Genomic DNA, 27,400 nt, shown 5'->3' on the forward strand with positions numbered 1-27,400 from the left:
AGTGGTGGCTCACTTTGGGAGATCACGGCAGGCAGATCATGAGGTCAGGAGTTCAAGACCAGCCTGGCCAACATGGTGAAACCCCATCTCTACTAAAAATGTAAAAAATTAGCCAGGCGTGGTGGTGCGCACCTGTAGTCCCAGCTACTCAGGAGGCTGAGGCAGGAGAACCGCTTGAACCTGGGAGGTGGAGGTTGCAGTGAGCCGAGATTGCACCACTGCACTCCAGCTTGGGCCACAGAGTGAGACGCAAAAAAAAAAAAAAAAATAGCCGGTGTGGTAGTGGGTTGTGCAGCCTCATCCAGCCTCTGAGGAACTGCAGAGACAGAGGGCAGATGGTTCGCAGGCCAGAGAGGTGCAGGCCAGGGTTGGCTCACCTGCCAGCGGCTCCGGGCCCCAACCTCCTTGGCAGCCTCTGCCTCGCCTGCTCACGCGGCCCTTGGGCAGCCCAGGCTGCGGGCACCAAGGGGTCCTGCCAGCTTCTCAGGCAGCAGAGTCCTCCGGGTCCTGAGTGTGGCGGGACTGAGGTCCTGTGTGTGCCTCGGGAACGTGCGGGAGGCAGAGAAGAACAGGAAGGGATTGAAACCACTCCCTCCACCCACTCCTGCCCGAGGCACCAGAGGCAGCCTCAAAAAAAGCAAAAGGTCCGGCCTGCTGTGGATCTCAGGGATGCAGCAGGGGAGGCCAGGGTGGGGACAAAGGCGGGGACCAAAAAGCCATATGGGTTCTAGAACATTCCTAGCTGGGCCTTGATCCATGGCACCGTCGAGGGGCGCGGCCCCTCCGGGGAGGCTGGAGAGGTAAGCTGCAGTCAAGGACCGACGGGCCCCTCTGTGGGCACTGAAGGCCAAAGATCTGACCATCAGCCTCTGGCCACAGGGCTGGGCCTTGGCCCAGGGCCCCCACAGCATGAGGGTTCAGGGAGGAATGGCAGAAACCCACCGCTGGGAACCAGGAGACCCCGGCTCATCACTCCCTGATCTTGGGCAGGCTGTCCTCAGCCCTTCCTGTACCTCACTTTCCCGTCTGTGACATGGAGATGAGAGGTTTGTTGTGAGGATTTGTGATGGTGAATCTGGTCCAAAGCTGTGGCAGCCCTGCTGGGAGGACCCCGAGGACCGCACTCACCTGGAGAGGCTGACCACCTGGCATTTGCAGGGCTAGGGCTAGGGCTGGGCCAGGGGACTGGCGGCCGCTCGTCCTGAAGGTTCCTCCTGGTACCTGCCCCTGGTGAATCAGGGCTGCAGCCCGGCCTGGGCCTCAGGCTCTGTGACCTAATGGCACTGTCTCAATATTTTCTGCAGCTTCTGCGGTGCTGCCTGGACGTGGCCCACAGGGAGGTGGCCTGGCCACATGGAGGCTGTTTGTGAACCGATGCCAGGCGCACCCTCACCCAGGTGCGAGTCTCCACTCCGGCCTCATCCCTGCCCCAACCCATGCTCAGGGAACCCCCTCCCTGTCTTTAAGGCTGATTTCCTCGGTGTGTTTCCCGGGCTGCCCGGGCCACGGCGGATAACCCACCTGACCCTGTCCACTCAGCTGTCGGTATCCACCTGTCAGCCCCACCTGCGTGTCCTCCTGGAAGGCAGGGCCCGAGTCTCACCCTCTCTGCACGTCAGGGCCTCACCCAGCAGCAGACATTGTCGAGCAGCAATAAATGTTTGTTGAATGAACAAGGAGGCTAATACAGCCGGGGCGGGGCTGGGGGGTTGGTGATCAGCAGGAAACAGTGATGACCGGGCGTCAGGAAGGAGCTGTGGTTACTCCCAGCAGGCAGGACCCTGCAGTCAGCCCAGATTCCTCACGGCTCCACCCTCAGGATTGGGGAAGGAGAAATCGGAATTCCTGGGAATTATCAGAAATTCTTACAATCATATGTTAGTCTATATTCATCCTATAACATGTTCTTTTCATGTTTTTATGTAATATTGACTGACCATCACGATAAGAGTCAATGATTTTCTATGATAGAATCATACTAAACTTTTTGGGGCTTTTCTATTTTAAGAAGATTTAATAATAAATGCGTGGTTCAGTGTGATTTAAAACGGATCTGGAGGCCGGGCACAGTGGCTCATGCCTGTAATCCCAGCACTTTTGGAGGTGGAGGCAGGTGGATCACTTGAGGTCGGGAGTTGGAGACCAGCCTGGCCAACATGGTGAAACCCCATCTCTACTAAAAATACAAAAATTAGCAAGGCATGGTGGCTCATGCCTGTAATCCCAGCTACTCAGGAAGCTGAGGCAGGAGAAACACTTGAACCCAGGAGGCAGAGTTTGCAGTGAGCCAAAATCACGCCGCTGCACTCCAGCCTGGGCAACAGGGTGAGACTCCATCTCAAAAAAAAAAAAGAAAAACAGATCTGTACATGTGCAGGTTTCTTATAGGTAATAAAAATAATAAACAATAAATAGGCCAGGCACGGTGGCTCACGCCTGTAATCCCAGCACTTTGGGAGATCAAGGTGGGCGGATCATGAGGTCAGGAGTTCCAGACCAGCCTGACTAACATGGTGAAATGCTGTCTCTACTAAAAATACAAAAATTAGCTGGGCGTGGTGACTCACACTTGTAGTCCCAGCTACTCAGGAGGCTGAGGCAGGAGAATTGCTTGAACCTGGGAGGCGGAGGTTGCAGTGAGTTGAGATGGAGCCACTGCACTCCAGCCTGGGTGACAGAGCAAGACTCCATCTCAAAAAAAAAAAAATTAAAATTAAAATAAGTAAAATAAAATAAAAAATAAATAAATAAAACAGATCTGGCTATGAGCCACTAGATTGCCTTTATCTTTCTTAAAATACTTCCGATGTTTATCAAGCTCTTTATTCACCATTATGGAGATCTGAGAAGTTTTGCTTAATAAAGACATTAAGTTTTAGCAGCATTTCCAAGGATAGGTAGCTTGTAGCAAACACTCAAGCACTAGAATATGGCGTACGGGCTCCGGGATAACGTCCAGTACCGTGGTGCTCGCTCCCGCGGGGCAAGGCTGGCACCTGGGGCTGGAAGCACCCACCTGAGGGCTCTGAGCAGGCAGCCTCGAACACAGGGTGAGGACAGCGTAGGAGGCGTGAGGAGTCCCTGGTGCTGACGGTACGGGAGGCGTGCAGGCTCCCTGGCGCCAATGGCGCTTGGTCTCATCGTTAGCATCAGACACAGGATCTCACATGTACACCCCGACACCAGCCTGGAGCCAGGCTGGCTGATTGCTGCAGCATCTCTTCCCACCCCAAAATGTTGACTTCACATGCCTCGTTTCCTGCTGCAGCTCCTGAGTGGACACCCTGGGGTACTCCAACAGCAATATATGTTGTGCTAGTTGTCACAGGGGTTTTTTTTTCTTTGAGACAGGGTCTCACTCTGTCACCCAGGCTGGAGTGCAATGGTGCAATCATAGCTCATTGCAGCCTCGACCTCATTGGCTCAAGTGATCCTCCCACCTCGGCCTCCTGAGTAGCTGGGATTACAGGCAGGCCATAGCCACTCTGCCACACTCTGCCATGCCTGGCTAATCTTTAAAAATCTTTGTAGAGACAGGGTCTTGCTGTGTTGCCAGGGCTGGTCTTGAACTCCTGGGCTGAAACGGTCCTCCCACCTCAGCCTCTCCGAGTGCTGGAATTACACTGTGAACCACCATGGCCGGCAGCTGTTATGTTCTAATTCTCGCACAATTATACTCCTTGTTCCTGTTTTACCAATTACTCCATTGATTTTTCTCGGTTCAGAAAAATTATATCTACTTCCTGGGAAAGGCTAGGAAGGAAGTTCTGCAGGAAAGCATCTTGGAGAGCAGCCGAGCCAGTGAGGCTGGCAGGCCCATGGTGATGAGCAGCTTGTGGGGCTCGTCCGTGTCTGTGTGCATTCACGCAAACAGCAGAGACCAGACAAACTGTGTGCCCACTTCCTCCCAGCCCAGAGACCTCTTTAATCAATATTTACTATATGGCCTGACCATAGTATAGATTCTTTATATAAATTTGGGTTTTTATTAGCACATTAATTCCCAATTTGGGGGCAGTACTTCTGCTGACATTTTGGAGTCACTGTGCTTTGTTAGAACCTTGCCATGGCTGAGGTTTTGCACACATGGTGTAGAAGCAAGCATTGATATTAAAAGGGGTGTCTGGGCTGGGCGCGGTGGCTCACACCTGTAATCCCAGCACTTTGGGAAGCCAAGGCGGGTGGATCACCTGAGGTCAGGAGTTCGAGACCAGCCTGGAGAACATGGTAAAACCCCGTCTCTACTGAAAATACAAAAATTAGCCTGGCATGGTGAGACATACCTGTAGTCCCAGCTACTCAGGAGGCTGAGGCAGGCGAATCACTTGAACCCTGGGGGTGGAGCTTGCAGTGAGCCAAGATCTCACCATTGCACTCTAGCCTGGGCAAAAGAGCAAAAGTTTGTCTCAAAAAATGAAAATAAAAAAAAGAAACCAGCCTGGCCAACATGGTGAAACCACGTCTCTATTAAAAATACAAAAAACTAGCCAGGTGTGATGGCGGGCGCCTGTAATCCCAGCTACTCAGGAGGCTGAGGCAGGAGAATCACTTGAACCCGGGAGGTGGAAGTTGCAGTGAGCCGAAATCGCACCACAGCACTCCAGCCCGGGTGACAGAGCAAAACTCTGTCTCAAATAAATAAATAAATAAATAAATAAATAAATAAATAAATAAATGGAGTGTCTGGTGCAAAACACCTGGAGACTCCTGGTCTGCGGCTTTGCCGGCTGGTGTCTCTGGGTGGGGGTTCCCTGCAGGTCCCACCAAGGCAGGGCCCGAGGGATGGGCTGGTGAAAGGCAGGAAGGCTTGTTCTTCAAAGATGCAGCCACAGGCCAGGTGCGGTGGCTCAGGCCTGTAATCCCAGCACTGTGGAGGATCGCTTGAGGCCAGGAATTTGAGACCAGGAATTTGAGACCAGCCTGGGCAATATAGTGAGACCCCCATCTCTACTAAAAATTATGAAAATTAGCTGGGCTTGGTGGCACGTGCCTGTGGCCCCAGCTAACTCGGGAAGCTGAGGTGGGAGGATCACTTGAGCCCGGGAGTTGGAGGCTACAGTGAGCTCTGATCACACCACTGCATTCCAGCCTGGGCAACACAGCAAGACCCTATCTCAGAACCAATCAAACAAACAAACAAACGAACCAAACAAAGATGCAGCTGTCCACACAGGAAGCTATATGAAGTGACCTTTTGTTTTACTGAGACGCTTTGCTTACAAGTTGCTGCAGGAACAGCTCGCCTCCCCAGCAGGCTGGGCAGGGCTCTTTCCAGGCCTGTTGGGAACAAAAGGTGTTCCTCGCATGCTTTGGGTGTTCACTTTCGGGTGATCAGCAGGAAACAGTGACGACCGGGCCTCAGGAAGGAGCTGTTCTTGCTCCTGGCAGGTGGGACCCTGCAGTCAGCCCAGATTCCTCACGGCTCCACCCTCAGGATTGGGGAAGGAGAAATCAGAATTCCTGGGAATTATCAGAAATTCTCACAATCATACATTAGTCTGTATTTGTCCTATAACATGTTCTTTTCATGTTTTTAAGTAATATTGACTGACCATCACGATAAGAGTCAATCATTTTCTGTGATAGAATCATACTACACTTTTCGGGGCTTTTCTGTTTAGAAAAAAGATTTAATAATAAATCTGTGGTTCAGTGTTATTTAAAACATATCTGTACATGTACAGGTTTCTTATAGGTAATAAAAATAATAAACAGTATATAAAACAGATCTGGCCGTGAGTCACTGGATTGCCTTTATCTTTCTTAAAATATTTCCAACATTTATCAAGCTGTTTACACCATTATGGACAGCTAAGAAGTTTTGCTTAATAAGGACATTAAGTTTTAGCAGCATTTCCAAGGATAGGTAGCTTGTAGCAAACACTCAAGCACTAGAAAACGGCATATGGGCTTCAGGGTAATGTCCAGTACCGTGGTGCTCACCCCCATGGGCAAGGCTGGCACAAGGGGCTGCACCCACCTCAGGGCTCCGAACCACAGCGTCCTCCCTACTGGAGCCCAAGAGCCTTGTCCAGCAGGAGCCGTTCTCCTCTTTGTTTGTATGTTTGTTTTGAGATGGAATCTTGCTCTGTTGCCCAGGCTGGAGTGCAGTGGCACCATCTCGCCTCACTGCAACCTCAACCTCCTGGGTTCAAGAGATTCTCCTGCCTCAACTCCCGAGTAGCTGGGATTACCGGCGCTCACCACCACACCCAGCTGATTTTTGTATTTTAAGTACAAATGGAGTTTCACCATGTTGGCCAGGCTGGTCTCAAACTCCTGACCCTCAAATGGTCCGCCTGCCTCGGCCTCCCAAAGTGCTGGGATTACAGGCGTGAGCTCCCATGCCCAGCCAGTTCTCCTTTTTGTCTTGGTGAAGGGCCACGGGGTGGGGGTCCACTGACCGTCAGCGAGACCGTGAAGCAGAAGTTGTCCCCTTGGTGCCCTGGCCTCCAGGTCCTCTTCTGGAACCCCTGATCCTTTCCCCAGACAGACACCCAGCACTCAGCTCTTGTCCAGCCAGCTCAGGAGGCAATAACTCACTGGCACCTTGGAATGAAGCGTGCGTGAGGCCCTCCTGTACATGCCCCCATGCTAAAGAGAAGATCCATGGGAGAACATTGTGCACCCCAAGGGGGTCGAGTCTTGGGAAAGGCCTGAGTTTTTGCGGTCCGTGAACCCAAAAGTATCTGAGACAAGTCTCAATCGATTTAGAAAGCGTATTTTGCCCAGGTTGAGGTGTGCCTGTGACACGGCCTCAGGAGGTCCTGATGACACATGCCCAAAGTAGTCAGGGGGCAGCTTCTTCTCATACATTTCAGGGAGACAAGACACATCATCAACACATGTAAGATGGCCAGGCGCAGTGGCTCACGCCTGTAATCCCAGCACTTTGGAAGGCCAAGGTGGGCAGATCACCTGGGGTCAGGAGTTCTAGACCAGCCCGGCCAACATGGAGAAACCCAGTCTCCACTAAAAATGCAAAAATCAGCTGGGCACGGCCGCGTGTGCCTGTAGTCCCAGTTACTTGGGAGGCTGAGGCAGGAGAATCGCTTGAACCTGGGAGGTGGAGGTTGCAGTGAGCCAAGATCGCACCATTGCACTCCAGCCTGGGCAACAGAGCAAGACTCCAATTCAAAATAAATAAATAAATATTAAAATATATACATATGTAAGATGTACATTGGTTTGGTCTAGAAAGGCAGGACAACTTGGGACAACTCGAAGCGGGGGCTTCCGGTTAATAGGTAGATAAGCAACAGATAGTTGCATTCTATGAGTCTCTGATCAGCCTTTCACTGAATACACAATCCACATGTGAGAGGGGGTAGGGGAAGGGCCACGTGTGCCTTAGTCTGGCTCAGTGAGACAACAGGGCAGAGGAAGCAGTCAGATACGTGTTTGTCTCGGGTGAGCAGAGGGATGACTTTGAGTTCTGTCCTCTGTCTGCACCTGTGAAGGTAAGCTGTCCACTGACATTGCCAGGGTGAAATCCCACACAACTGCTCTAGGGTAAAGATCTTGAGCCCCACAGGGAATTTCCTGGTGCACAAATTGTGAGGGAGGTGGGTGGCTTTTTTGTTTTTTTAATCTCTGTAGCTATCTTATTTGGGAATAAAATGGGAACAGGTTTGCCTGACACAGTTCCCAGTGTGACTTTTCCCTTTGGGTTAGTGACTTTGTGGTCCCAAGATTTATTTTCCTTTCACAGGTTCTTGTGAATCAACAAAGTAGCCACCCACAGTTTCATGAATGCAGGCAGAGGACATGAGACTCCTGGGTCAGATACAAAGGTCTTTATCACCCCCCAGTAGCGCAGAGGCAGGGCCAGCATGTCCATGCACCATGGCTCCTGAGCCCCAGCTCCCATGGGGGGATGTGAAGAGGGTGAGGTACCCCTGCAAGCAGGGGTGTGCATTGCAGGAGATTACCCTGTTGTTAGAGAACCCGAATCTTTTATAACAGGCAGTAAGCATACCTGTCTTGAGCTCCTGTGTGAGACCCTCTCTCTTTCTTCCAAGGCTGTCTGCTGCACAAGCATCCCTGAAAAGACAACCTGAAACAAAGGCTCTGGTCACAACTGCACAGAAATACCAGAGGCCCAGGGAGAGTCACCTCCCAGCCAGAGGATCCACTGGGCTTCCACTGCGGAGCTGGATTACAGAGGAGCCTTTTGTTAGGCAGTGGACTGGGGGAGACATTTGGAAGCAAGGCCCAGGAGTGGTCAGTGCTGGCCTGGGGCAGGACAGAGCCGACTTCCCTCAGTTCACACAGACATCTCAGAGAAGCACTGGCTGGGGTCCCCTGGCCACGACTGCCATCCACAGGGGCATGGGGACAAGAGTGAGAGTAGCCTCTGCTGCTGCTTGCAAAGCCCTGGAAAAAGCCAGACCCCAGCAGAGTCAAGAGTCGTAAGGAGCAGGGGCGTCCTGTGGCAGCCCCATCCATCCCTGTCACTCTGCCCGTCACCTCCTGGGGCTTCTCTGGAAGATCTGAAGCCTCCACCCGGAGCCCCACCCATACTGGTTCTCCTGGAAATGCCAGCTCCTCCCTCCCTGCTCCAGGAACCTGCCTTTCCCTGAACAGGCTGCTCTGTCTCAGCAAGACGGCAAGGTCAGCTTGTTCACACTCACATGTAAATGACTGAATGACGAGAGCCTCTTGGGGCAGAGGAGGGATCAGAGGGCGGGCTGGGTCTGTCAGGAGGGTTTTCTCAGGGGCTGGGGTTGGGTGGAGGCACCTGCCTGCTCCAGCCCTGCCCAGGAGGCATGGGGGCACCCAGGGATGACTGAGGAAGGGGCTCAAGCAGTGTGGGCCTGTGTGTGGGAAGGCAGGAGCCAGGTGGAGGCCCAAGGGGAAGGGAGTGAGTCAGGCGGGGCAGTCAGACAGGCTTGCCTGGTGTGTCAGGAGGCAGGCCCAGGACAAGTGTGTGTGTGTGTGTTTGGGGGTGGGGGGGTGCACACTCTGCAGCTCAGCCTTTCAAGCCAGGGCTGCCTCTGTTCCCAATGTTGCCTCATCTGGGGCCGCATCTGACCCTTCTGTGGCTGGAAATGGCACCACCAGCCACTCCTGGAGTCATATGCCTTCCCCAGGGCTTTGGTGCCCAGGGCACCATGCAAATGTGCTCTGGGAAGGAACAGCACAGACTGTGCTCACCTGGGCAGGGAGGGCAGGGCCTCAAGGCTGCACGGAGACTCGGGGGAGGGGAGAGGACTGGGGGAGCTGGGAGGATTGGGGGCGCTGGGAGTAGGGGGCTGGTGCCCACCCCCAGGTGGCCGGAAATGAGCACAGTGGCCCAAAGCCCCTCCAGGTGAAGGAAGAGGGAAAAGTCCTGGGGACCATCCATGCACCTGTGAGTGGGGCCAAGGCCTTGCCCCTAGGACATGGCGATCCCTGCACGGCCCAGTGCAGCGAGTGGGTGACCCGTGTGGCTCCGGTTGCTTCCCAGTTACTCTCGGCCACGCACACAGCCTTGAAGCAGGAGCTCTGCCCTGGTTTCACAGCCCTGGAGCCTGGGGGAAGAACCAGTCGCCTGCATGGGGATCGGGAGGCGCAGCGGTGCGAGGGGGCCCTTCCAGGGGGTGCAGTTCTGCCATTCAAGGCCCAGAAAAATGACAGAGGAAGAAGAGTTAGAACAGATTCTGAATTGTTCAGCCTCAGCAGGAAGGAAACCCCGTCCCTGCTCCACCACTGGCGCACCTTGAGGACCTAGTGCCGGGCACAGAGGGACAGGTGCTGCAGGACCCCATGTATGCGGCCCCTAGAGTTCTCAGACCCCTGGAGACATGAAGAAGAGTGGGGGTGCCGGGGGACAGGAGTCAGCGTTTCGTGGGGACAGAGATTCAGCTTGGGAAGATGGAAAGTTCTGCGGACGATGGCGGTGATGGCTGCACATTAGTGCGAATGTGCTCAATGCCACCGAACTGTGCGCTTGAAAATGGTTGAGATGGTACATTTTACGTTATGTTAGATGAGCTTTACCACAATTTTTTAAAAAATCAAGAAGTGAAAATTTAGACCATGATCCCCAAGTGAAAGCAGATGAAAATCGGAGGAGGAGGCCGGGCACGGTGGCTCACGCCTGTGATCCCAGCACTTTGGAAGGCCGAGGCGGGCAGATCACGAGGGCAGGAGGGCGGTGGGGAGGAGGCCAGGGCAGTGTCTGAGGCTGTGTGTGGGGGCCGTGTGTTCACCTGGGAGACGGGGTGCAGAGGGGGATCGCAGGGCAGATGGGGGAGGATGAGGGCTCCAGCCAGGCCTTTAGAGACCACGTGCTTGGAGGAGCATTTGGTATCACTTGACACTAACGTGCAAACGTGGGCTCCGAGAGCAAGTCAAGGGTGTTACCGGCTGGGCTCTGGGAGCAAAGACAAAGGCCAGTGGCCTTCCACCGGCCGTGGCAGGACAAGCGGAGTGTGGTCTCCATGCAAGAGGCTTGAGCCTGCAGACCCGGGAGGGCCCCGGGCTGGCGTCACATAGCACAGCAATGCCAGCAGCAGCACAGTCTCAGGCTCTCCCCGCCCCGATGATTCTCCACCCCCAACATAAGGGGCATGTGGTCTGGAGGGACCTTTGGCCCAGCTACAGGGGACCAACTCAGGGAGACCCCTCCTTGGCTCTGTGTGGGTCAAGAAGAAGGAAAGGATGGATTCCTCGTGTCCATGTAGAGGCAGAGAGCGCTTCCGAAAAGACAGAGGAGTGACCATTGCCTCAGCTGCCTGGGCCCTGAAGGGCTCCTCTGTCCTGCTGAATGTTCTGTTCTCAAGGACGCTGGAGAAATCATGTCGCAGTTTAAGGTCCCTTCCTTGCTGCCACCCAGACCGTTCCTTCCCAAACTTTTAGTGAACAACAGCACCGGGAGAGCTCACTGAGCATGTGCGCCAGTGCACCTGTGAGTGTTGCTTGTGCGTATGTGTGTACGTGTGTGTGTATGTGTGTACATGTGTATCTGTAATGTAGGTATATGTGTATCTGTGCGAATATATGTGTTGTGTGTGGGTGTATATGTATATGTGTGGGAGAGTGTGTGTATCTGTGTGAATGTGTGTGGGTGTGTGAGTGGGTGTGTTACACATGTATGTGTGTGCTGGTGTGTGCACACGCAGCTCTGCAGTGGGCCTGGCCTTGCCTGGTCCTGGGGGAGGCCAGGACCGTGGAGTTCTAGAGGGGGCACCAAGGGCCCGTGTGTCCGCGTGGAGCTGGACATGCTTCTGTGGGCCAGGCACCCTGACCCTGATCCTCTCCAGTGAAGAGGCCGGGGGCAGGCGGAACTGGGTCAGGCTCCGGGACACAGCCTCACCCTATCAGGGCAGCGAGGGCTGGGGCGGACAGGGGAGCCCTATACAGCCCGTCCCTGGGTGGGCCTGGCCTTCCCGGCCCTGACTCAGCGTGAAGGGGCAGACAGGGCGTGGCCGCCCACGGGGATTCCCAGTTCCAGCCCAAACCCCACATTTTGCTGACTGCAGGCCCAGGGCCCAGCCCCTCCCAGTGCCCGGTGAGGCCCCAGGTGAGACCTAAAGATCCTCGGCGGGGACGGAGGATGCACGTACCTTCCAAGACAGGGACACTGCTGGCGGCAGGAGGGGCTCCGGGCCCTGCCTTCCTTCCCAGGGGCTGGACCAGGCAGTGCTGGGCGTGGTTCTCAACCTCGCCTTAGAAAAAGCGTGAAAAGTGCACACAGGGCTCTGGGGCCTGCGGAGCTCATGGCCCCCTGAGGGCAGGGAGAGCTGCTGCCGGGTCGAGCCTCTGCTCCCGTGGTCTCAGGCCCTCCCCGCCCTGATGAGTCTCCACTCCCAATACAACGGTCACGTGGTCTGGAAGGACCTTTTGCCCAGCTGCAGGGACCGTCTCAGGGAGACCTCACCTTGGAGGACTCATTCTCCGGATCTCCAGACGTTTAGGCTGAAAGTGCAGAGATTTAGAAGTCGGACAGGGAGTCTGCGAGCAGCGCTGTGCGCGTTCCACTCACCTGGACGGCATCGTCTGAGTTGCGTTTGATAAAATTCATAGGAGGCCACTGGTTTGGCCTGAGCTCCTGCACTAGGCCCGGCAGAACAGACCAAAATGCAGCCACTCGTGCTAGAGCTCCACCTCACCAAGCCAAAACTAATTTCTTCATCTCACCTTCCAGGAAACCAGGAGACAGAGAATAGCCCCAAACAAGCCAGGTCTTGCCAGCGTGATGAGGAAGTCCCCTCTGCTGGAACCTTCCAAGGAAAACCTCTTGGAAACGACCAATCTGCTTTTTGCTCTGTGTCTGCTTCCTCAGCCCCTTTCTGTCTACAAAACCAACCTCCTCTGCCCAGCACGCAGGAGCCCTCGTTCTGTTTTATAGAATGATCTGTGCCTGGTTCTAGAATTGCAAAAAGAGCCATTAAGACCATTCAACTGGGGCCGGGTGTGGTGGCTCACGCCTGTAATCCCAGCACTTCGGGAGGCCGAGTCAGGCGGATCACCTGAAGTCAGGAGTGGATCACCTGAGGTCAGGCGTTCAAGATCAGCTTGACCAACATGGTGAAACACCATCTCTACTAAAAATACAAAATTAGCAGGGCGTGGTGGCGCACGCCTATAATCCCAGCTACTTGGGAGGCTGAGGAAGGAGAATCGCTTGACCCAAGGAGGCAGAGGTTGTGGTGAGCCAATATCGCGCCATTGCACTCCAGCCTGGGTGATGAGGGTGAAACTCCATCTCAAAAAAACAAAAACAAAAACTTTCAATTGTGGCTGGGCACAGTGGCTCATGCCTGTAATCCCAGCACTTTGGGAGACCGAGGTGGGCAGATCACCTGAGGCCAGGAGTTCGAGAACAGCCTAGCCAATGTGGTGAGACCCCATCTCTACTAAAAATGTAGAAATTAGCCAGACGCAGTGGAGCGCACCTGTAATCCCAGCTATTGAGGAGGCTGAGGCAGGAGAATCACTTGAACCCAGGAGGCAGAGGTTGCAGTGAGCCAAGATTGTGCCACTGCTCCCGCCTGGGTGACAGGGTGAGATTCCATCTCAAAATAAAAAAAAGTAAAAATAAAAACAAAAAAGAAATCTTTCATTTGGTTGCAATTTTTTTTTTTTTTTTTTGAGACAGAGTCTCGCTCTGTTGCCCAGGCTGGAGTGCAGTGGCATGATCTCAGCTCACTGCAACTTCCGCCTCCCAGATTCAAGTGATTCTCCTGCCTCAGCCTCCTGAGTAGCTGGGACTATAGGCGCCCACCACCATGCCAGGCTAATTTTTTTTGTATTTTTAGTAGAGACGGGGGTCTCACCACGTTGGCCAGGCTGGTCTCGAACTCCAGACCTCAGGTGATCCCCCCGCTTTGGCCTCCCGAAGGGCTGGGATTACAGGCATAAGCCACCTCACCCAGCCTTGGTTGCAATTTCTCTTGCCAGTTGTAAGCTTTGCGATGGTCTCTGGCTTGTAGAGGAGCCTCCAGGGTGACTCGATTAGCCCCTACTCACTTGTGTGGTTGTACATTCATTATTTTCCAGCAGATAAGCCTGTGCTGAGCACCTGCTGTGTGCCAGCAACTGTCTGAGTTGCACAGCTGATACAGGACCCAGGCCTGGACCTGCATGGCTGCCAGCCACTGAGCCCAGAGCGCCACGAGCAGGGTTCAGTCACCGTCCTGGGAACGCCATGCAGGAGATGAATGGGTTTCAGCGTGCATGAGGATGGCCCCAACCTACAGAAATGATCATTATTTAGGCTGAACTCTGAAAAAGTAGAGGGGGTTAGCCAGGGAGTGGTAATGGGGGGACAGATAGGCTGTGGTGGGAAGGGAGGGAGGGGACCCCAGGCAGAGGGAGCAGCCTGTGAGGAAGAGCAAGGACACCGTGATTCTTGGACCGTGGTGGCGGAGAGTGGCTCAGACGCCCTGGCTGGGGAAGTGGGGATGCCTGCTTTCTTCTGGGAGCCCTGCCCCACACAGTGGAGTCTGAGGGTATTTTAAGCTGAGGACCAGATCCTGAACAGCGATGACCCTTCCCTAGAGCCCAGCCCTTATGCTGGGAGAAGCCCCAGTCATCCGGGGAGGTGTGTGATGCCAGCCCGGCCCCCAGCAGCCAATGCCAGGCCTGAGGGCGGGGAACCTCGGGGAGGCCCGACCAGAGTCTGCCTTCACTTCAGGAGAGGAGAGCCTCCCAGCAGAGCCCTGTCTCCCAGAGCCCTCAGAGAGCTCTGCCGCCATTGCTTTAAGACAACATAGCCAGAGCCAGTGGGGACCCTTCCAGTTCTGGGGCGGGTGAAGGACTCCCACTTCACTTAATTCAGTCTTCAAGAGTCCCTCCAGCCTGCGAGACCGTGATGGGCACCTGGTGAACCATTGAACCCCAACATCCCTATGGAAGCCCTGCACAGTGAAAGTCCCAAGAAAAATATCTGTGAAATGAGTAAAGGGTTATTCTCAGTTTACAACAAAGACCTGAAGTGAAGAGAGAGTGAAGGATGTGAATATCACCCAGCCTCGAGGATCATGGCGGGAGCTGGAACGGGGTCCTGGACTCCACCATCCTCCCTGCAGCTGGGGTTGGAACACGGTCCTGGACTCCACTGTCCTCCCTGAAGCTGGGGCTGGAACGGGGTCCTGGACTCCACCGTCCTCCCTACCCCACGCTGTCTTCTTCCAACCCCTTTTTGAGATGGAGTCTCACTCTGTTGCCCAGGCTGGAGTGCAGTGGCACAGTCTTGGCTCACTGCAACCTCCACCTTCCAGGTTCAAGTGATTCTCCTGCCTCAGCCTCCCAAGTAGCTGGGAATACAGGCATGCACCACCACGCCCGGCTAATTTTTGTATTTTTAGTACAGACGGGGTTTCACCATCTTGGCCAAGCTGGTCTTGAACTCCTGATGTTGTGATCCACTTGCCTCGGCTTCCCAAAGTGCTGGGATTACAGGCCCGAGCCACCATGCCTGGACTCTCCTTCCTTCGTTCCTTCCTTCCTTCCCTCCCTCCTTCCTTCCTCTCTCTCTTTCTCTCTTTCTTTCTTTCTTGAAATGGAGTTTCACTCTTATTGCCCAGGCTGGAGTGCAATGGCGCAATCTCAGCTCACTGCAACCTCTGCCGCTTAGATTCAAGCGATTCTCCTACCTCAGCCTCCCAAGTTGCTGGGATTACACACCATGCCCGGCTAATTTTGTACTTTTAGTAGAGACGGTGTTTCTCCTTGTTAGTCAGGGTGATCTGGAACTCCCGATCTCAGGTGATCTGCCCACCTCGGCTTCCCACAGTGCTGGAATTCCAGGCGTGAACCACCACACCTGAAACAGCGTATTTTCTTTTCTTTTCTTTTCTTTTTTCTTTTTTTTTTTTTTTTTTTTGTCACCCAGGCTGGAGTGCAGTGGCGTAATCTCAGCTCACTGCAACCTCCACCTCCCAGGCTCAAGTGATCCTTCTGCCTCAGCCTCCTGAGTAGCTGGGACTACAGGTGCCCACCACTACGTCTGGCTAATTTTTTGTATTTTTAGTGGAGACAGGGTTTCACCTTTTTGGCCAGGCTGGTCTCGGACTCCTGACCTCAAGTGATCCACCCGTCTAGGCCTCCCAAAGTGCTGGGATTACAGGTGTGAGCCACTGCACCGGGCCTGAACAGCAGATCTTTATTTTCCGTTCATTTCTTTCACTAATTCAGGTTATCGATTGCCGTGCTGCTCTCAGGAGGGGATAACCCAATCTGAGGGAATTCCCCTAGGCGAACACTGTTTCTCCATCTCCCATCCTAGGCTCTGAATTCCCCAGCGATTTCAGAGGAAGTTTCTGATAAGCCAAAAACAAAGACACATAATCCAGGGGAAAGCCTTCTGTGGCTCTGACTGGCGAGAATATCCCCGGTGATTTGAACACACGCACCTCTTCCTGGCTGGGTATTTGATTAAGGAAGAAACTCCCTGTGTTATGTAAGATCTGTGTCATCTGATCCATCAGGGTTTCTTGTCCAGATGCTCAGGCTGAAGAGGTACCATCAGTCCGAGGTCACTGCCTGGCAAGCGAAGGCCACGATGGTGGGTTGGATGGGTCATAGGTCATGGTTATGGGCTCCAGGCCCTCAGACCCCACCTCCAAATGCCTGGTCATCCTGCTAAGGCGTTTATAGCATAAATCGTATTTAACCTTTGAAGGTGTTAGACACAGTCAACATGGTACTTCCATATTTTGAGTATGAGAACAACGTTTAAAATTAAGAGATTATCATGTCCTCTCAAGTGGTCATGGTTATAATTTCGTTATTTATTGAAAGAGAAAATTCTGACGGACTCCAAAACCACTATAAATTCAGGAACATTTACAGGAGCTTGTGTCTCCCTCATTTGAACAGCCTGTACATTTCATTTCGTACCTTGGAGGACACCTGTGGTTCACCCACAAGGCTTGCTGTGTTCAGGAACTTCCAAATCTTAGAGTGAGGTGGCCACGTCCAGGGACTGAGGTCCGCTGTGAGGAGCCCCTCGGCTGCAGGTGCCAGGGTGGGGATGCGTTCAGACAGCCTTGAGGGGCCGTGGGCCACCCTGTGGGTGCAGATGAGCTTCACATGGGTTGTTGTGTGTTAAATTGTTCCCCAAAAGATGCACCAAAGGCCCAGTGCCTCTGCGTTTTAGGAAGCAGGGTTGGCATCTGTGTAATTAGTTAAGAAGAGGTCGTATTGGATTAGGGTGGGCCCCAAATCCAGCGACTAGTGTTCTTAGAAGAAGGAAATGGCTGGGTGCAGTGGCTCACACCTGTAATCCCAGCACTTTGGGAGGCCGAGGCGGGCAGATCATGAGGTCAGGAGTTTGAGACCAGCCTAACCAACGTGACAAAACCCCATCTCTACTAAAAATACAAAAATTAGCCAGGTGTGGTGGTGGGCACCTGTAATCCTAGCTACTCAGGAGGCTGAGGTAAGAGAATCACTTGAACCCGGGAGGCGGAGGTTGCAGTGAGCTGAGATTGTACCACTGCACTCCAGCCTGGGTGACAGAGTGAGACTCCGTCTCAAAAAAAAAAAGAAGAAGAAGACGAAGAAGAGGAATCGAGACACAGGGAGGAGGCTATGTCACAACAGGCAGAGAGGGGACGATGCGTCCACAAGCGGGGGGGGCCAAGGGTTTCCAGCACCCCCCAGAGGCCAGAGGTGCCCACAGAACAGGCTGCCTCCAGGAGGAGGCACTTCTACTGACACTAGTTTCACTCCCAGCCTCCAGGAGAAAGGGAGTGAGAAACCTCTGTTGTTTGAAGCCATGTGCAGTGATTTTACAGCCGCCTGGGAAACGCATACGGTGGTCGTGTGCTCTTTGCCTTTTAATGAAATAGTCCACATGCGGTTGTTAGAAAGTGCACAGAGCCCTTCGCCCAGGCCCCCCACGGTGGCGTCGTGCAGAATCACCGCATGGCGTTCCCGCCAGCACGGCCACAGAGGCACAGCCACGCCTCTCACCAGGCCTCCTGGCGTTTCTTGCACTTGTGTGTGCTGTGTATGTGTCTCTATGTATGTGTGGTGTGGTGTGTGTATGTGGTGTGTTGTGTGGTGTGTGTATGTGGTGTGATGTGGTGTGGTGTATATACTAAGTGTGGTGTGGTGTGGTGTGTGGTATATGTATGTGATGTGTGGTGTGTGTCTTATTGTGTGGTGTGTGTGTGCATGTGATGTGTGTGTAATGTGATGTGGGGTGTAATGTGTGGTGTGTGCTGGGTGGTGTGTGGCATGGTGTGTGCTGGGTGGTGTGTGGTGTGTTGCGTGTGCTGGGTGGTGTGTTGTGTAAGGTGTGTGTGATATGATGTGTGTGGTGCGCTGGGTGGTGTGTGGTGTTGCCTGGAGTGTGTGTGCTGGATAGTGTGTGGTGTGTTGCGTGTGTGGTGTGTTGTGTGTGTGTGCTGGGTAGTGTGTGGTGTGTTTGTGTGTGCTAGGTGGTGTGTGATGTGTGGTGTGCTGTGTGTGCTGGGTGGTGTGTGCGGTGTGTCTGTGTGATAAGATGTGGTGTGTCTGCTATGTGTGGTGTGTTGTGTATGTTTCTTTTGTTGTGTGTGTGTGTTGGGTGGTGTGTGGTGTGTTGTGCGTGTCTGCTGGGTGGTGTGTGGGTGGTGCATGGCATGCTGGGTAGTGTGTGGTAAGTAGTGTATCATGCTGCATGGTGTGTGGTGTGTGTGTGTTCTGTGGTGTATGGTGTGTGTGGGTGTGATGTGTGCGGTGTGTGTAGTGTGCCGTGTTGCATGGTGTGTGTGTGGTGTGTGGTGCACCATGTTGTGTGGTATGTATGGTGTGTAGTGTGTGGTGTATCGTGTTGCGTGGTGTGTGTTGTGTGGTGTGTGTTGTCTGGTGTGTGTGTGCTGGGTAGTGTGTGTTGTGTTGTGTGTGTGGTGTGCTGTGTTTGTGTGCTGGCTGGTGTGTGTGTGGTGTGTGTGGAGTGGTGTGTTGTGTGTGGTGTGTGTGATATGATGTGGTGTGTATGCTATGTGTGGTGTGTTGTGTGTTGTGTATGTTGTGTGTGTGTGCTGAGTGGCATGTGGTGTGTGTGTGCTATGTGGCATGTCATGGGTAGTGTGTGATATGCTGGGTGGTGTGTGGTGTGTGCGTGGTGTGTGGTGTGTGTGGTGTGTGTGATGTGTGGTGTGGTGTGCGGTGTGTGTGGTGTGCGGTGTGCAGTGTGTGTGGCGTGTGTGTGGTGTGTTATGTGGTGTGTGGTGTGTGTGGTGTGTGGTGTGTTATGTGGTGTGTGGTGTGTGTGGTGTGTGGTGTGTGTGTGGTGTGTGGTGTGTGTGTGGTGTGTGGTGTGTGGTGTGTGTAGTGTGCGGTGTGTGTGGTGTGTGTGGTGTGCGGTGTGTGTGGTGTGTGTGGTGTGTATGGTGTGTGTGTGGTATGTGGTGTGTGTGGTGTGTGGTGTGTGGTGTGTTTTGTGTGGTGTGTGGTGTGTGTGGTGTGTGGTGTGTGTGGTATGTGTGTGGTGTGTGTGGTGTGCAGTGTGTTGTGTGGTGTGTGGTGTGTGTGGTGTGTGTGGTGTGTGTGGTGTGTGGTGTGTGGTGTGTGGTGTGTGCGGTGTGCTGTGTGGTGTGTGTGGTGTGTGGTGTGTGGTGTGTGCGGTGTGCTGTGTGGTGTGTGTGGTGTGTGGTGTGCGGTGTGTGTGGTGTGTTGTGCGGTGTGTGTGGTGTGTGATGTGTGTGGTGTGTGTGGTTTGTGTTGTGCGGTGTGTGTGGTGTGTGATGTGTGTGGTGGGTGGTGTGTGGTGTGTGGTGTGTGGTGTGTGCAGAGGCTTCTAGTTCTCTACAACTCCACCACCCATGGGTGCTCACAGGCACCCGCTACAGGAGCGGCTCCACCCCGTCCTGCACGCAGCACCCCTCCCGCCCTGGGACCCTCCCGCCCTGGGACCCTCCCGCCCTGCTCTAACCCTGCCAGCGGCGCCGTCCTCCATGTCTGAGATTCTGTCATTTCCGCTGTGCTCTGTGAGTGGCATCAGGCCGCAGGTCACCTTTGGGGGTGGCTTCCCACACAGCCGAGGCCCCAGAGGCCGCTCTGAGCGTGGCGGGCGCCAAGAGCCCGGGGTGGAGGAGCCCGGGGTTTGCTCCTCGGGACGGAGGACGATTCCAGGCTCAGCCGCCTCCAGTCTGCAGCCGCTGCGAACCGCCTGCCACGCACATTCCTGAGCAGGGCTCTGCAGGGCGAGGTGTGCACGGCTCTGGAACCTGCCAGGATGCGCCGATGTAGCAACTCACTCAGGGTGGCATCGTTCCATGGGCAAGCACCCCTTAGAGAAATGAGGAATGACTCAGATGATCGGCTTCTACAAGTCTCTGCTGCCATTTTAGGGGACCCGGAAGGTTCCAGCTGTTTTTTGTTTTGCTTTGTTTGCTGTTTGGTTGGACGACAACGTGAGTAGGACTCCCTGTCCCAAGGAGAGGACGCGTCCAGCCCGCCTGCCACGTGTCCAGCCTGCTCTCTGGAGCTGCACCAGAGCCTGTGTGGAAAGGAAAAGAGGCAGCTCTCCCCGGGAGAGGCCTCAGCACCGCGAAGCAAACCTCTCACACGCATGCAGAATTCTCCCACGCGTGCCAGGGAGCCCAGGTCCACCTCCCAGGAAGGCCGCCTCCCCAGCGTCCCGCACGTGGCCTGCTCTGCAGGGGAGCTGGAGGACGGGGTCCCCCACACAGCTTCTCTCCGTCCACCTGCGAGGAGGCTCCTGCATAGGAACCCGGGTGAGAAACACCCGCAGTGGGAGGAGAGCGCACGCCGGTATTGCACACGCCCCCGTGTCACTTTCCCTGGTGGTCTAAGGAGATGGCATTCACTCACCAACATCCCACTCCATCATTTGGAAATAAAAATGCCGTTAGTCCTGCCTCTGTCCAGCTGAAAGCAGTCATGGCCCTGGAGCCAAGAATGGCTTTTACATCTATGGAGGGTTGCAAAAGACAAACAAGGGAAGGAGGATCACTTAAGGCCACAAGTTCGAGAGACCAGCTCGGGCAACAAAGCAAAATCTCATCTCTACAAAAAAAAAAAAAAAAAAAAAAGGCTGGGAACGGTGGCTCCCCATAATCCCAGCACTTTGGGGCTGGCATATTACTTGAACCCAGGAGTTTGGGACTAGCCTGGGCAACATGGTGAAACCCATCTCTACTAAAAAATACAAAAAAGTAGCTGCTCAGGAGGCTACGGTGGGAGGATCACCTGAGCCCTGGAAGTCAAGGCTGCAGTGAGCCGTGTTCGTGCCACTGCACTCCAGCCTGGGTGACAGGAGTGAAACTGTCAAAAAACAAACAAACAAACAAAAAACTAGCATGGCATTGTGATGCATGCCTGTATTCCCAGCTACCTGGGGCAGAAAGATCGCTGGAGCCCATGTTTGAGGCTGCAGTGTGCAGAGAGCTATTATTACACCACTGCACTCCAGCGTGGGTAAAAGTGATCCTGTCTCAAAATACATAAATATATCCAGCAGGTAATTCAGATCACGTTAATTTAAAGACAACACAGCTGAATATATGATGGCAAACACAAAATGTATGACTCCAATATATAATGTGACACCTTAGAGCATTTATTCCCTTTCGCTAAGAGGGTCTGAATTCCTTTCGCAGGGCTGCCAGAACAGCATCCCACAGACCGGGCAGCTTAAACAAGAGACTGATCATCTCGCACTCTGCAGGCTGGAAGGCCAAGGTCAATGTGTAGGCAGGGCTGGTTCCTCAGTGGCTCTGCAGAACGATTCTGTCCCAGGCCACTTCCCTTGGCTTATCGACGGCGCTTGGCCCTCTGTGCCCTCACAGGGTGGTCCTTCTGTGCGTGTCTGGGTCCTGATCTCTTCTGGTAAGGACCCCAATCGGATTGGAAGAGGGCAGGGCCCACCTTAATAATGGCCTCCTTTTGGCTTAATGATCTCTCAGGAGACCCTGTCTCCAGGTACAGTCACATTCTGGGTACTGGGAGTTGGGCTTGAACACAGGGCTTGGGGAGCACTGTTTTGCCCATAACAGGGCCTCTGGGGAAAAGTTCAAAAATCTGTCAAAAGAAGAAGCCAGGAGAATCGCATCGCTTGAACCCGGGAGGCGGAGGTTGCAGTGAGCCAAGATTGTGCCACTTCACTCCAGCCTGGGCGACAGAGCAAGACTCTGTCTCAAAAAAAAAAAAAAAAAAAAAGAGAACGGTAGATCCTTCTGTTCTGCCTGGAAGGTTGTCCACGAGGCCTTAGTGAGTGAAAGAGCCGTTGTGGGGGCGTCTAAACTGCATGTTTCCATGTGTACGTTCAGGCTACCGACCTGTAGCTCCAGTGGAATTGCAGGGGCCTGTCTGCATCATAGACAGGGCACGCTTTGAATTTTCCTGACAACGTGCGTTTTATCTATTATAGGCACATATTTTAAAAACTGGAAACAGAAACCAAAGCAAACACAAGAAAACAAAAACCCCCAAACAGATGAGTAAGGGAAACCACTCAGGATGTGTAAACCGTGCCACCAACGTTCTAGTTCGGAGCAGCCAGAACACAGGAACCTGCCTGGCACAGGCGCCCACTTCCTGGTGTCGGGTGGGCCAGAAACCGCCTTGTCATCAGCGTAGCTTGGTGAGCACAGCCCCAAGCAAACAGTGCATAGTTTTCTCGACTGTCTTTCCGAGCCCAGCTCCCTCCTGATGGGAACATTCAGTATGTCTTCCTCGGAGGAGGCCGTGTCAACCCTGACCCAGCCACTCCCTCTTTCTTCTTCTTCTTCTTCTTTTTTTTTTGAGACTGAATGTCGCTCTGTCGTCCAGGCTGGAGTGTAGTGGTGTGATCTCGGTTCACTGTAACCTCTGCCTTCTGGGTTCAAGTGATTCTCCTGTCTCAGCCTCTCAAGTAGCTGGGACTACAGGCACGAGACACCATGCCCAACTGATTTTTGTATTTTTAGCAGAGGTGGAGTTTCACTGTGTTGGTCAGGATGGTCTCAATCTCTTGACCTCATGATCTGCCTGCCTCGGCCTTCCAAAGTGCTGGGATTACAGGCGTGAGCCACCATGCCCGGCCCTGTATTTTTTAATTTTTTTTTCAGTACAGATGGGTTTTTGCCATGTTGCCCAGGCTGATCTTGAGCTCAGGCAATCCGCCTGCCTTGGCCTCCCTAAGTGCTGGGATTATAGGCATCAGCCACTGCGGCCGGCCGATCTGCCCTTCTTTTTTTTGTTTTGTTTTGTTTTGTTTTGAGACGGAGTCTCGCTCTGTCTCCCAGGCTGGAGTGCAGTGGTGCAATCTCGGCTCACTGCAAGCTCCGCCTCCTGGATTCAGGCCATTCTCCTGCCTCAGCCTCCCGAGTAGCTGGGACTACAGGCACCTGCCACCACACCCGGCTAATTTTTTTGTATTTTTAGTAGAGACGGGGTTTCACCGTGTTAGCCAGGATGGTCTCGATCTCCTGACCTCGTGATCCACCCGCCTCAGCCTCCCAAAGTGCTGGGATTACAGGCGTGAGCCACCGCACCCGGCCTCTGCCCTTCTTTTCAGTTGCTGCGTAGTCTCCACTGCACAGTCCTACTGTGTTCATCTCATCAATTCCTTAGCAGTTAGTGCTTAGGGTAGCTGCAGTTTCTGCCAGTCCCACCATGGCTGCAGAGTGTGTCCCGGCATATATTTAATGTGTTTCACTTTATCTACTCCTGCAAATGGATCTGCAGACGTTCCTGTCAGTGGAATTGTTAGGTCAAAGACGATGCATGTCTTCCTCTGAGTATTGATTGTCACGTGTCTCACACTGACAATATGCTACTGATTGCAAATCTATGTGGATGCTGCCGTATCTAATAACATTCAAATTAGTCGCAAAGGAAAAGAAAGACGGATTCCTTTCATATGAGTTGTCCAACATAGGCAGGTGCACGGGGACAAAGTGGAGGAAGGGGAGAGCCTGTGATGGATCTGAGGTGGTTGTTCTTTTTGTTTTGTTTTACTGCTCCTTGTGGAGCAGGTCCTCCTCGTAGACAGTGTGCCCAAAATAGCCCAAGGTTTCTTTCTTTCTTTCTTTTTTTTTTTGAGACGGAGTCTTGCTCTGTTGCCCAGGCTGGAGTGTAGTGGCGGGATCTCGGTTCACTGCAACCTCCGCCTCCCGGGTTCAAGCGATTCTTCTGCCTCAGCCTCCTGAGTAGCTGGGACTACAGGCATCTGCCACCGTACCCGGCTCATTTTTGTATTTTTAGTAGAGACGGGGTTTCACCATATTGGCCAGGCTGGTCTTGAACTCCTGACCTTGTAATCCGCCCACCTTGGCCTCCCAAAGTGCTGGGACTACAGGGAGTCACTGCGCCCAGCCTTCTTTTCATATTTTAGAGATGGGTCTGGTGATGTTGCCAAGGCTGGAGGACACTGGCCATGGTCAGCACAGAAACTCTTAACCTGCTCCTGTTCCCCGCTGACACGGGCTGGTTCACCCCACCTTGGGCAACCTGGTGGCCCCCAGCTTCCGGAGGTCACCATATTGAAGCTGAATTTAGCATGGACACGCAGTCAATTTAGCACACTACAGCCTGAAGTTCCTGGGCTCACACAGTCATCCTACACTCCTGGCAATTCTGTTTTAGGAATTTCTCTTTAGGAGATAGTAAAAGATAACTTCTTTTTTTTTTTTTTAAGTTGAGACAGGGTCTCGCCTTGTCCCCAGGCTGGAGTGCAGTAGTGCACTCACGGCCCACTACAACCTCAGCCTCCTGGGCTCAGGTGATTCTTCCACCTCAGCCTCCTGAGTAGCTGGGACTACAGGCACGCGTCACCATACTCAGCTAATTTTTAAACTTTTTTTGTAGAGATGGGGTCTCACTATATTGCCCAGGCTGATCTGGAAATCCTGGTCTCAAGTAATCCTCCTGCCTCAGCCTCCAAAAGAGATGGGATTATAGGCAGGAGCCACCACACTCGACCCTAGTAAAAGATAACTTTAAAAAAGAATATAGTCATGATTCATACAGATATAAAATGAGCATGTGTTAAAAGATTTAATGTAACTCGTTAAGATGTTACAACTGATTTAAAAATAATTCCAAGAACCACACACATATAGGAAATGTCAAAGAAAGAGTCAAACTGTGTAAAATATTTGAAGAAATTTATTCTGAGCCAAATATGAGTGACCATGGCCAATGACACAGCCCTCAGGAGGTCCTGAGAACATGAGCCCAAGGTGGTTGGGGCGCAGCTTTATACATTTTAGAGAGGCATGAGACATCAATCAAATACATTTAAGAAATACTTTGGCTGGGTGCAGTGGCTCACACCTGTAATCCCAGCACTGTGGGAGGCCGAGGCGGGTGGATCACCTAAGGTTAGGAGTTCGAGACCAGCCTGGCCAACATGGTGAAACCCCCATCTCTACTAAAAATACAAAGAAATTAGCCGGGCGTGTTGGCAGGTGCCTGTAATCCCAGCTACTCAGGAGACTAAGGCAGGAGAATCGCTTGAACCCGGGAGGCAGAGGTTGCAGCAAGCCGAGATCGTGCCACTGCACTCCAGCCTGGGCGACAAGAACGAACCTCCGTCTAAAAAAAAAAGAAAGAGAGAGAGAGAGAGAAAGAGAGAGAGATAGACTTGGGTTAGGTCCAGAAAGGAGGGACGACTCGAAGCGGGGGCTTCCAGGCTACAGGTAAGTTTAAACATTTTCTGATTGACAATTGGTTGAGTTTATCTAAAGACTTGGGATGACAGAAAGGAAATGTTCAGGTTAACATAAAAGATTGTCGGCTGGGCGCAGTGGCTCACGCCTGTAGTCCCAGCACTTTGGGAGGCTGAGGCAGGTGGATCACCTGAGGCCGGCAGTTCGAGACCAGCCTGACCAACATGGTGAAACCCTGTCTCTACTAAAAATATAAAATTAGCTGGGCATGGTGGTGCATTCCTGTAATCCCAGCTACTAGGGAGGCTGAGGCAGGAGAATCACATGAACCCAGGAGGTGGAGGTTGTAGTGAGCTGAGATCATGCCACTGCACTCCAGACTGGGCCACAGAGTGAGACTCTGTCTCAAAAAATAAATAAATAAAAATAAATAAAATCAGCCAGATGTGGTGGCACATGCCTGTAATCCCATCTACTCAGGAGGCTGAGGCAGGAGAATCGCTTGAACTCAGGAGGTGGAGGTTGCAGTGAGCCCAGATCGTGCCACTGTACTCCAGTCTGGGCAACAAGAGCAAAACTCTGTCTCAAAAAAAAAAAAAAAAAAAAGATAAAAGATTGTTGGCTGGGTGCAGTAGCTCACGCCGGTAATCCCAGCACTTTAGGAGGCTGAGGCAAGAGTTTCACTTGAGGTCAGGAGTTCAAGACCAGCCTGGCCAATATGGTGAAACCCTGCCTCTACTAAAAATACAAAAATTAGCCAGGCATGGAGGCGCACACCTGTAATTCCAACTACCAGGGAGGGGCTGAGGCAGGAGAATTGCTTGAACTTGGGAGGCAGAGGTTGCAGTGAGCCGAGATCACACCGCTGCACTCCATCCTGAGCGACAGAGCAAGACTCCGTCTCACAAAAAAAAAAAAAAAAAGACCGTGGAGACCAAATTTCTTTTGAATCTTATCGCGGCTGCCCTTAGAGACAAAAGATGACAAATGTTTCCTATTCAGATCTTTAAAAGGTGCTAGGCTTTCAGTTAATCTCTTCAGGATTGGGAGGGCCTGGAAGAAAAACATCTATGTTACTAGAGACTCTTTACAGATGCATTTTTCCCCCACAAAGGACGCTTTGCAGGGCCATTTCAAAATGTGGCAAAGAAACATGATTTGGGGTAAAATATTTTGTTTTCTTCTTTTTGTCATGTAATGTTATGCCAGAGTCAGATTGGAAAGTAAGTCACGATGTATAGGGTTAAAGAAAACCCATCTGTCTCTGAAGACGGTCCTGCTGAGCCCTGGTGGACGTGAATCCACTAGGAAAGCTCAGCCCGGCCCAGCTCTCTAAGTCAGCATCCCAGTAAATGCACATGGAGAGGGGGTTGGGCCAGGGCCGCACACAGCCTCAGGTCCGACATCTGCCAAACAAGACACCAGCCCTGTGCAGCCACAGCCCCTTTGTGAAACTCTTGGGACCCAACGCGCTTTGGAACTGGGAATTTTCCCAAACTTTGAAAAGTCGATTCTGCACATATACTATGGTTCTATTCCATCCCATCTCCGGAGGGCAGGCAGCAAAGTGGGTGCGGGTCCACACTGGCCATCAGTAGCCTCAGGCCAATTGTGTCATATTTTACAACCAAGGAGTTTCTTAAAAATGTACTTTCTGACCGGGCGCAGCGGCTCATGCCTGTAATCCCAGCACTTTGGGAGGCCCCGCCACTCTAACTAGGTGAACTCTCCCTCGCCTGAGGCTCCAGCCAGCTTCCACCTCCCGGCCACTCCTGGTTTGTCCATTCTGCTTCACAGCCACAGGGTGTGCTTTGAGGGCTGCACCAGCTGTGTGAGCATCTCACCTGCTCGTCCGACAGACCTGGATTTCTCAGCCCCCTGCTTCTGAATTATCTGCTCCCATCACCTGCAGGCTTTCGTCCGCGTAACAAGGCAATATTTGTTCACCAGACCCCTTCTTCCTCGACCACCCCAAAACTTGTCTCCAACACCCCCAGAAACCCCAAGCCCCTATTCCTTTCTGTAGCTCCAAATGCCATCCAGGCCTCCGCCATCCAGCCCTTCTTTGCATCTTATAGCTCTGTAGTACTATACTGGGAAAGGGTCCTGATCCAGACCCCAAGAGAGGGTTCCCGGATCTCGCGCAAGAAATAATTTGAGGTGAATCTATAGAGCAAAGTGAAAGCAAGTTTACTAGGAAAGCAAAGGAATGGCTACTCCACAGGCAGAGCAGCAGCTTCGGCGGTCTAAGAATACTTATGGTTATTTATTGATTATGTGCTAAACAAAGGGGTGGATTATTCATGAGTTTTCTTCAAAAGAGGTGGGCAATTCCTGGAATTGAGGGTTCCTCCCCTTTCTAG

At 52.9% G+C, this 27,400-nt stretch overlaps 1 protein-coding gene across 1 annotated transcript; it reads right to left on the reverse strand.

Annotated features, from left to right (window-relative positions):
* Positions 1 to 5,196: 5,196 nt before the first annotated feature.
* Positions 5,197 to 12,086, reverse strand: LOC129041668 (uncharacterized). The gene is made up of 4 exons (XM_054497095.2): positions 11,969 to 12,086; positions 11,550 to 11,651; positions 7,979 to 8,056; positions 5,197 to 5,460 (listed from the first exon to the last, which is right to left on the reverse strand). The coding sequence occupies exons 1-4, from the start codon at positions 12,005 to 12,007 to the stop codon at positions 5,452 to 5,454; spliced, it is 228 nt and encodes a 75-aa protein (XP_054353070.2). The 5' UTR covers positions 12,008 to 12,086; the 3' UTR covers positions 5,197 to 5,451.
* Positions 12,087 to 27,400: the final 15,314 nt, after the last annotated feature.

Source organism: Pongo pygmaeus, chromosome 6 (assembly GCF_028885625.2).
Source record: "Pongo pygmaeus isolate AG05252 chromosome 6, NHGRI_mPonPyg2-v2.0_pri, whole genome shotgun sequence".
NCBI lineage: Eukaryota > Metazoa > Chordata > Mammalia > Primates > Hominidae > Pongo > Pongo pygmaeus.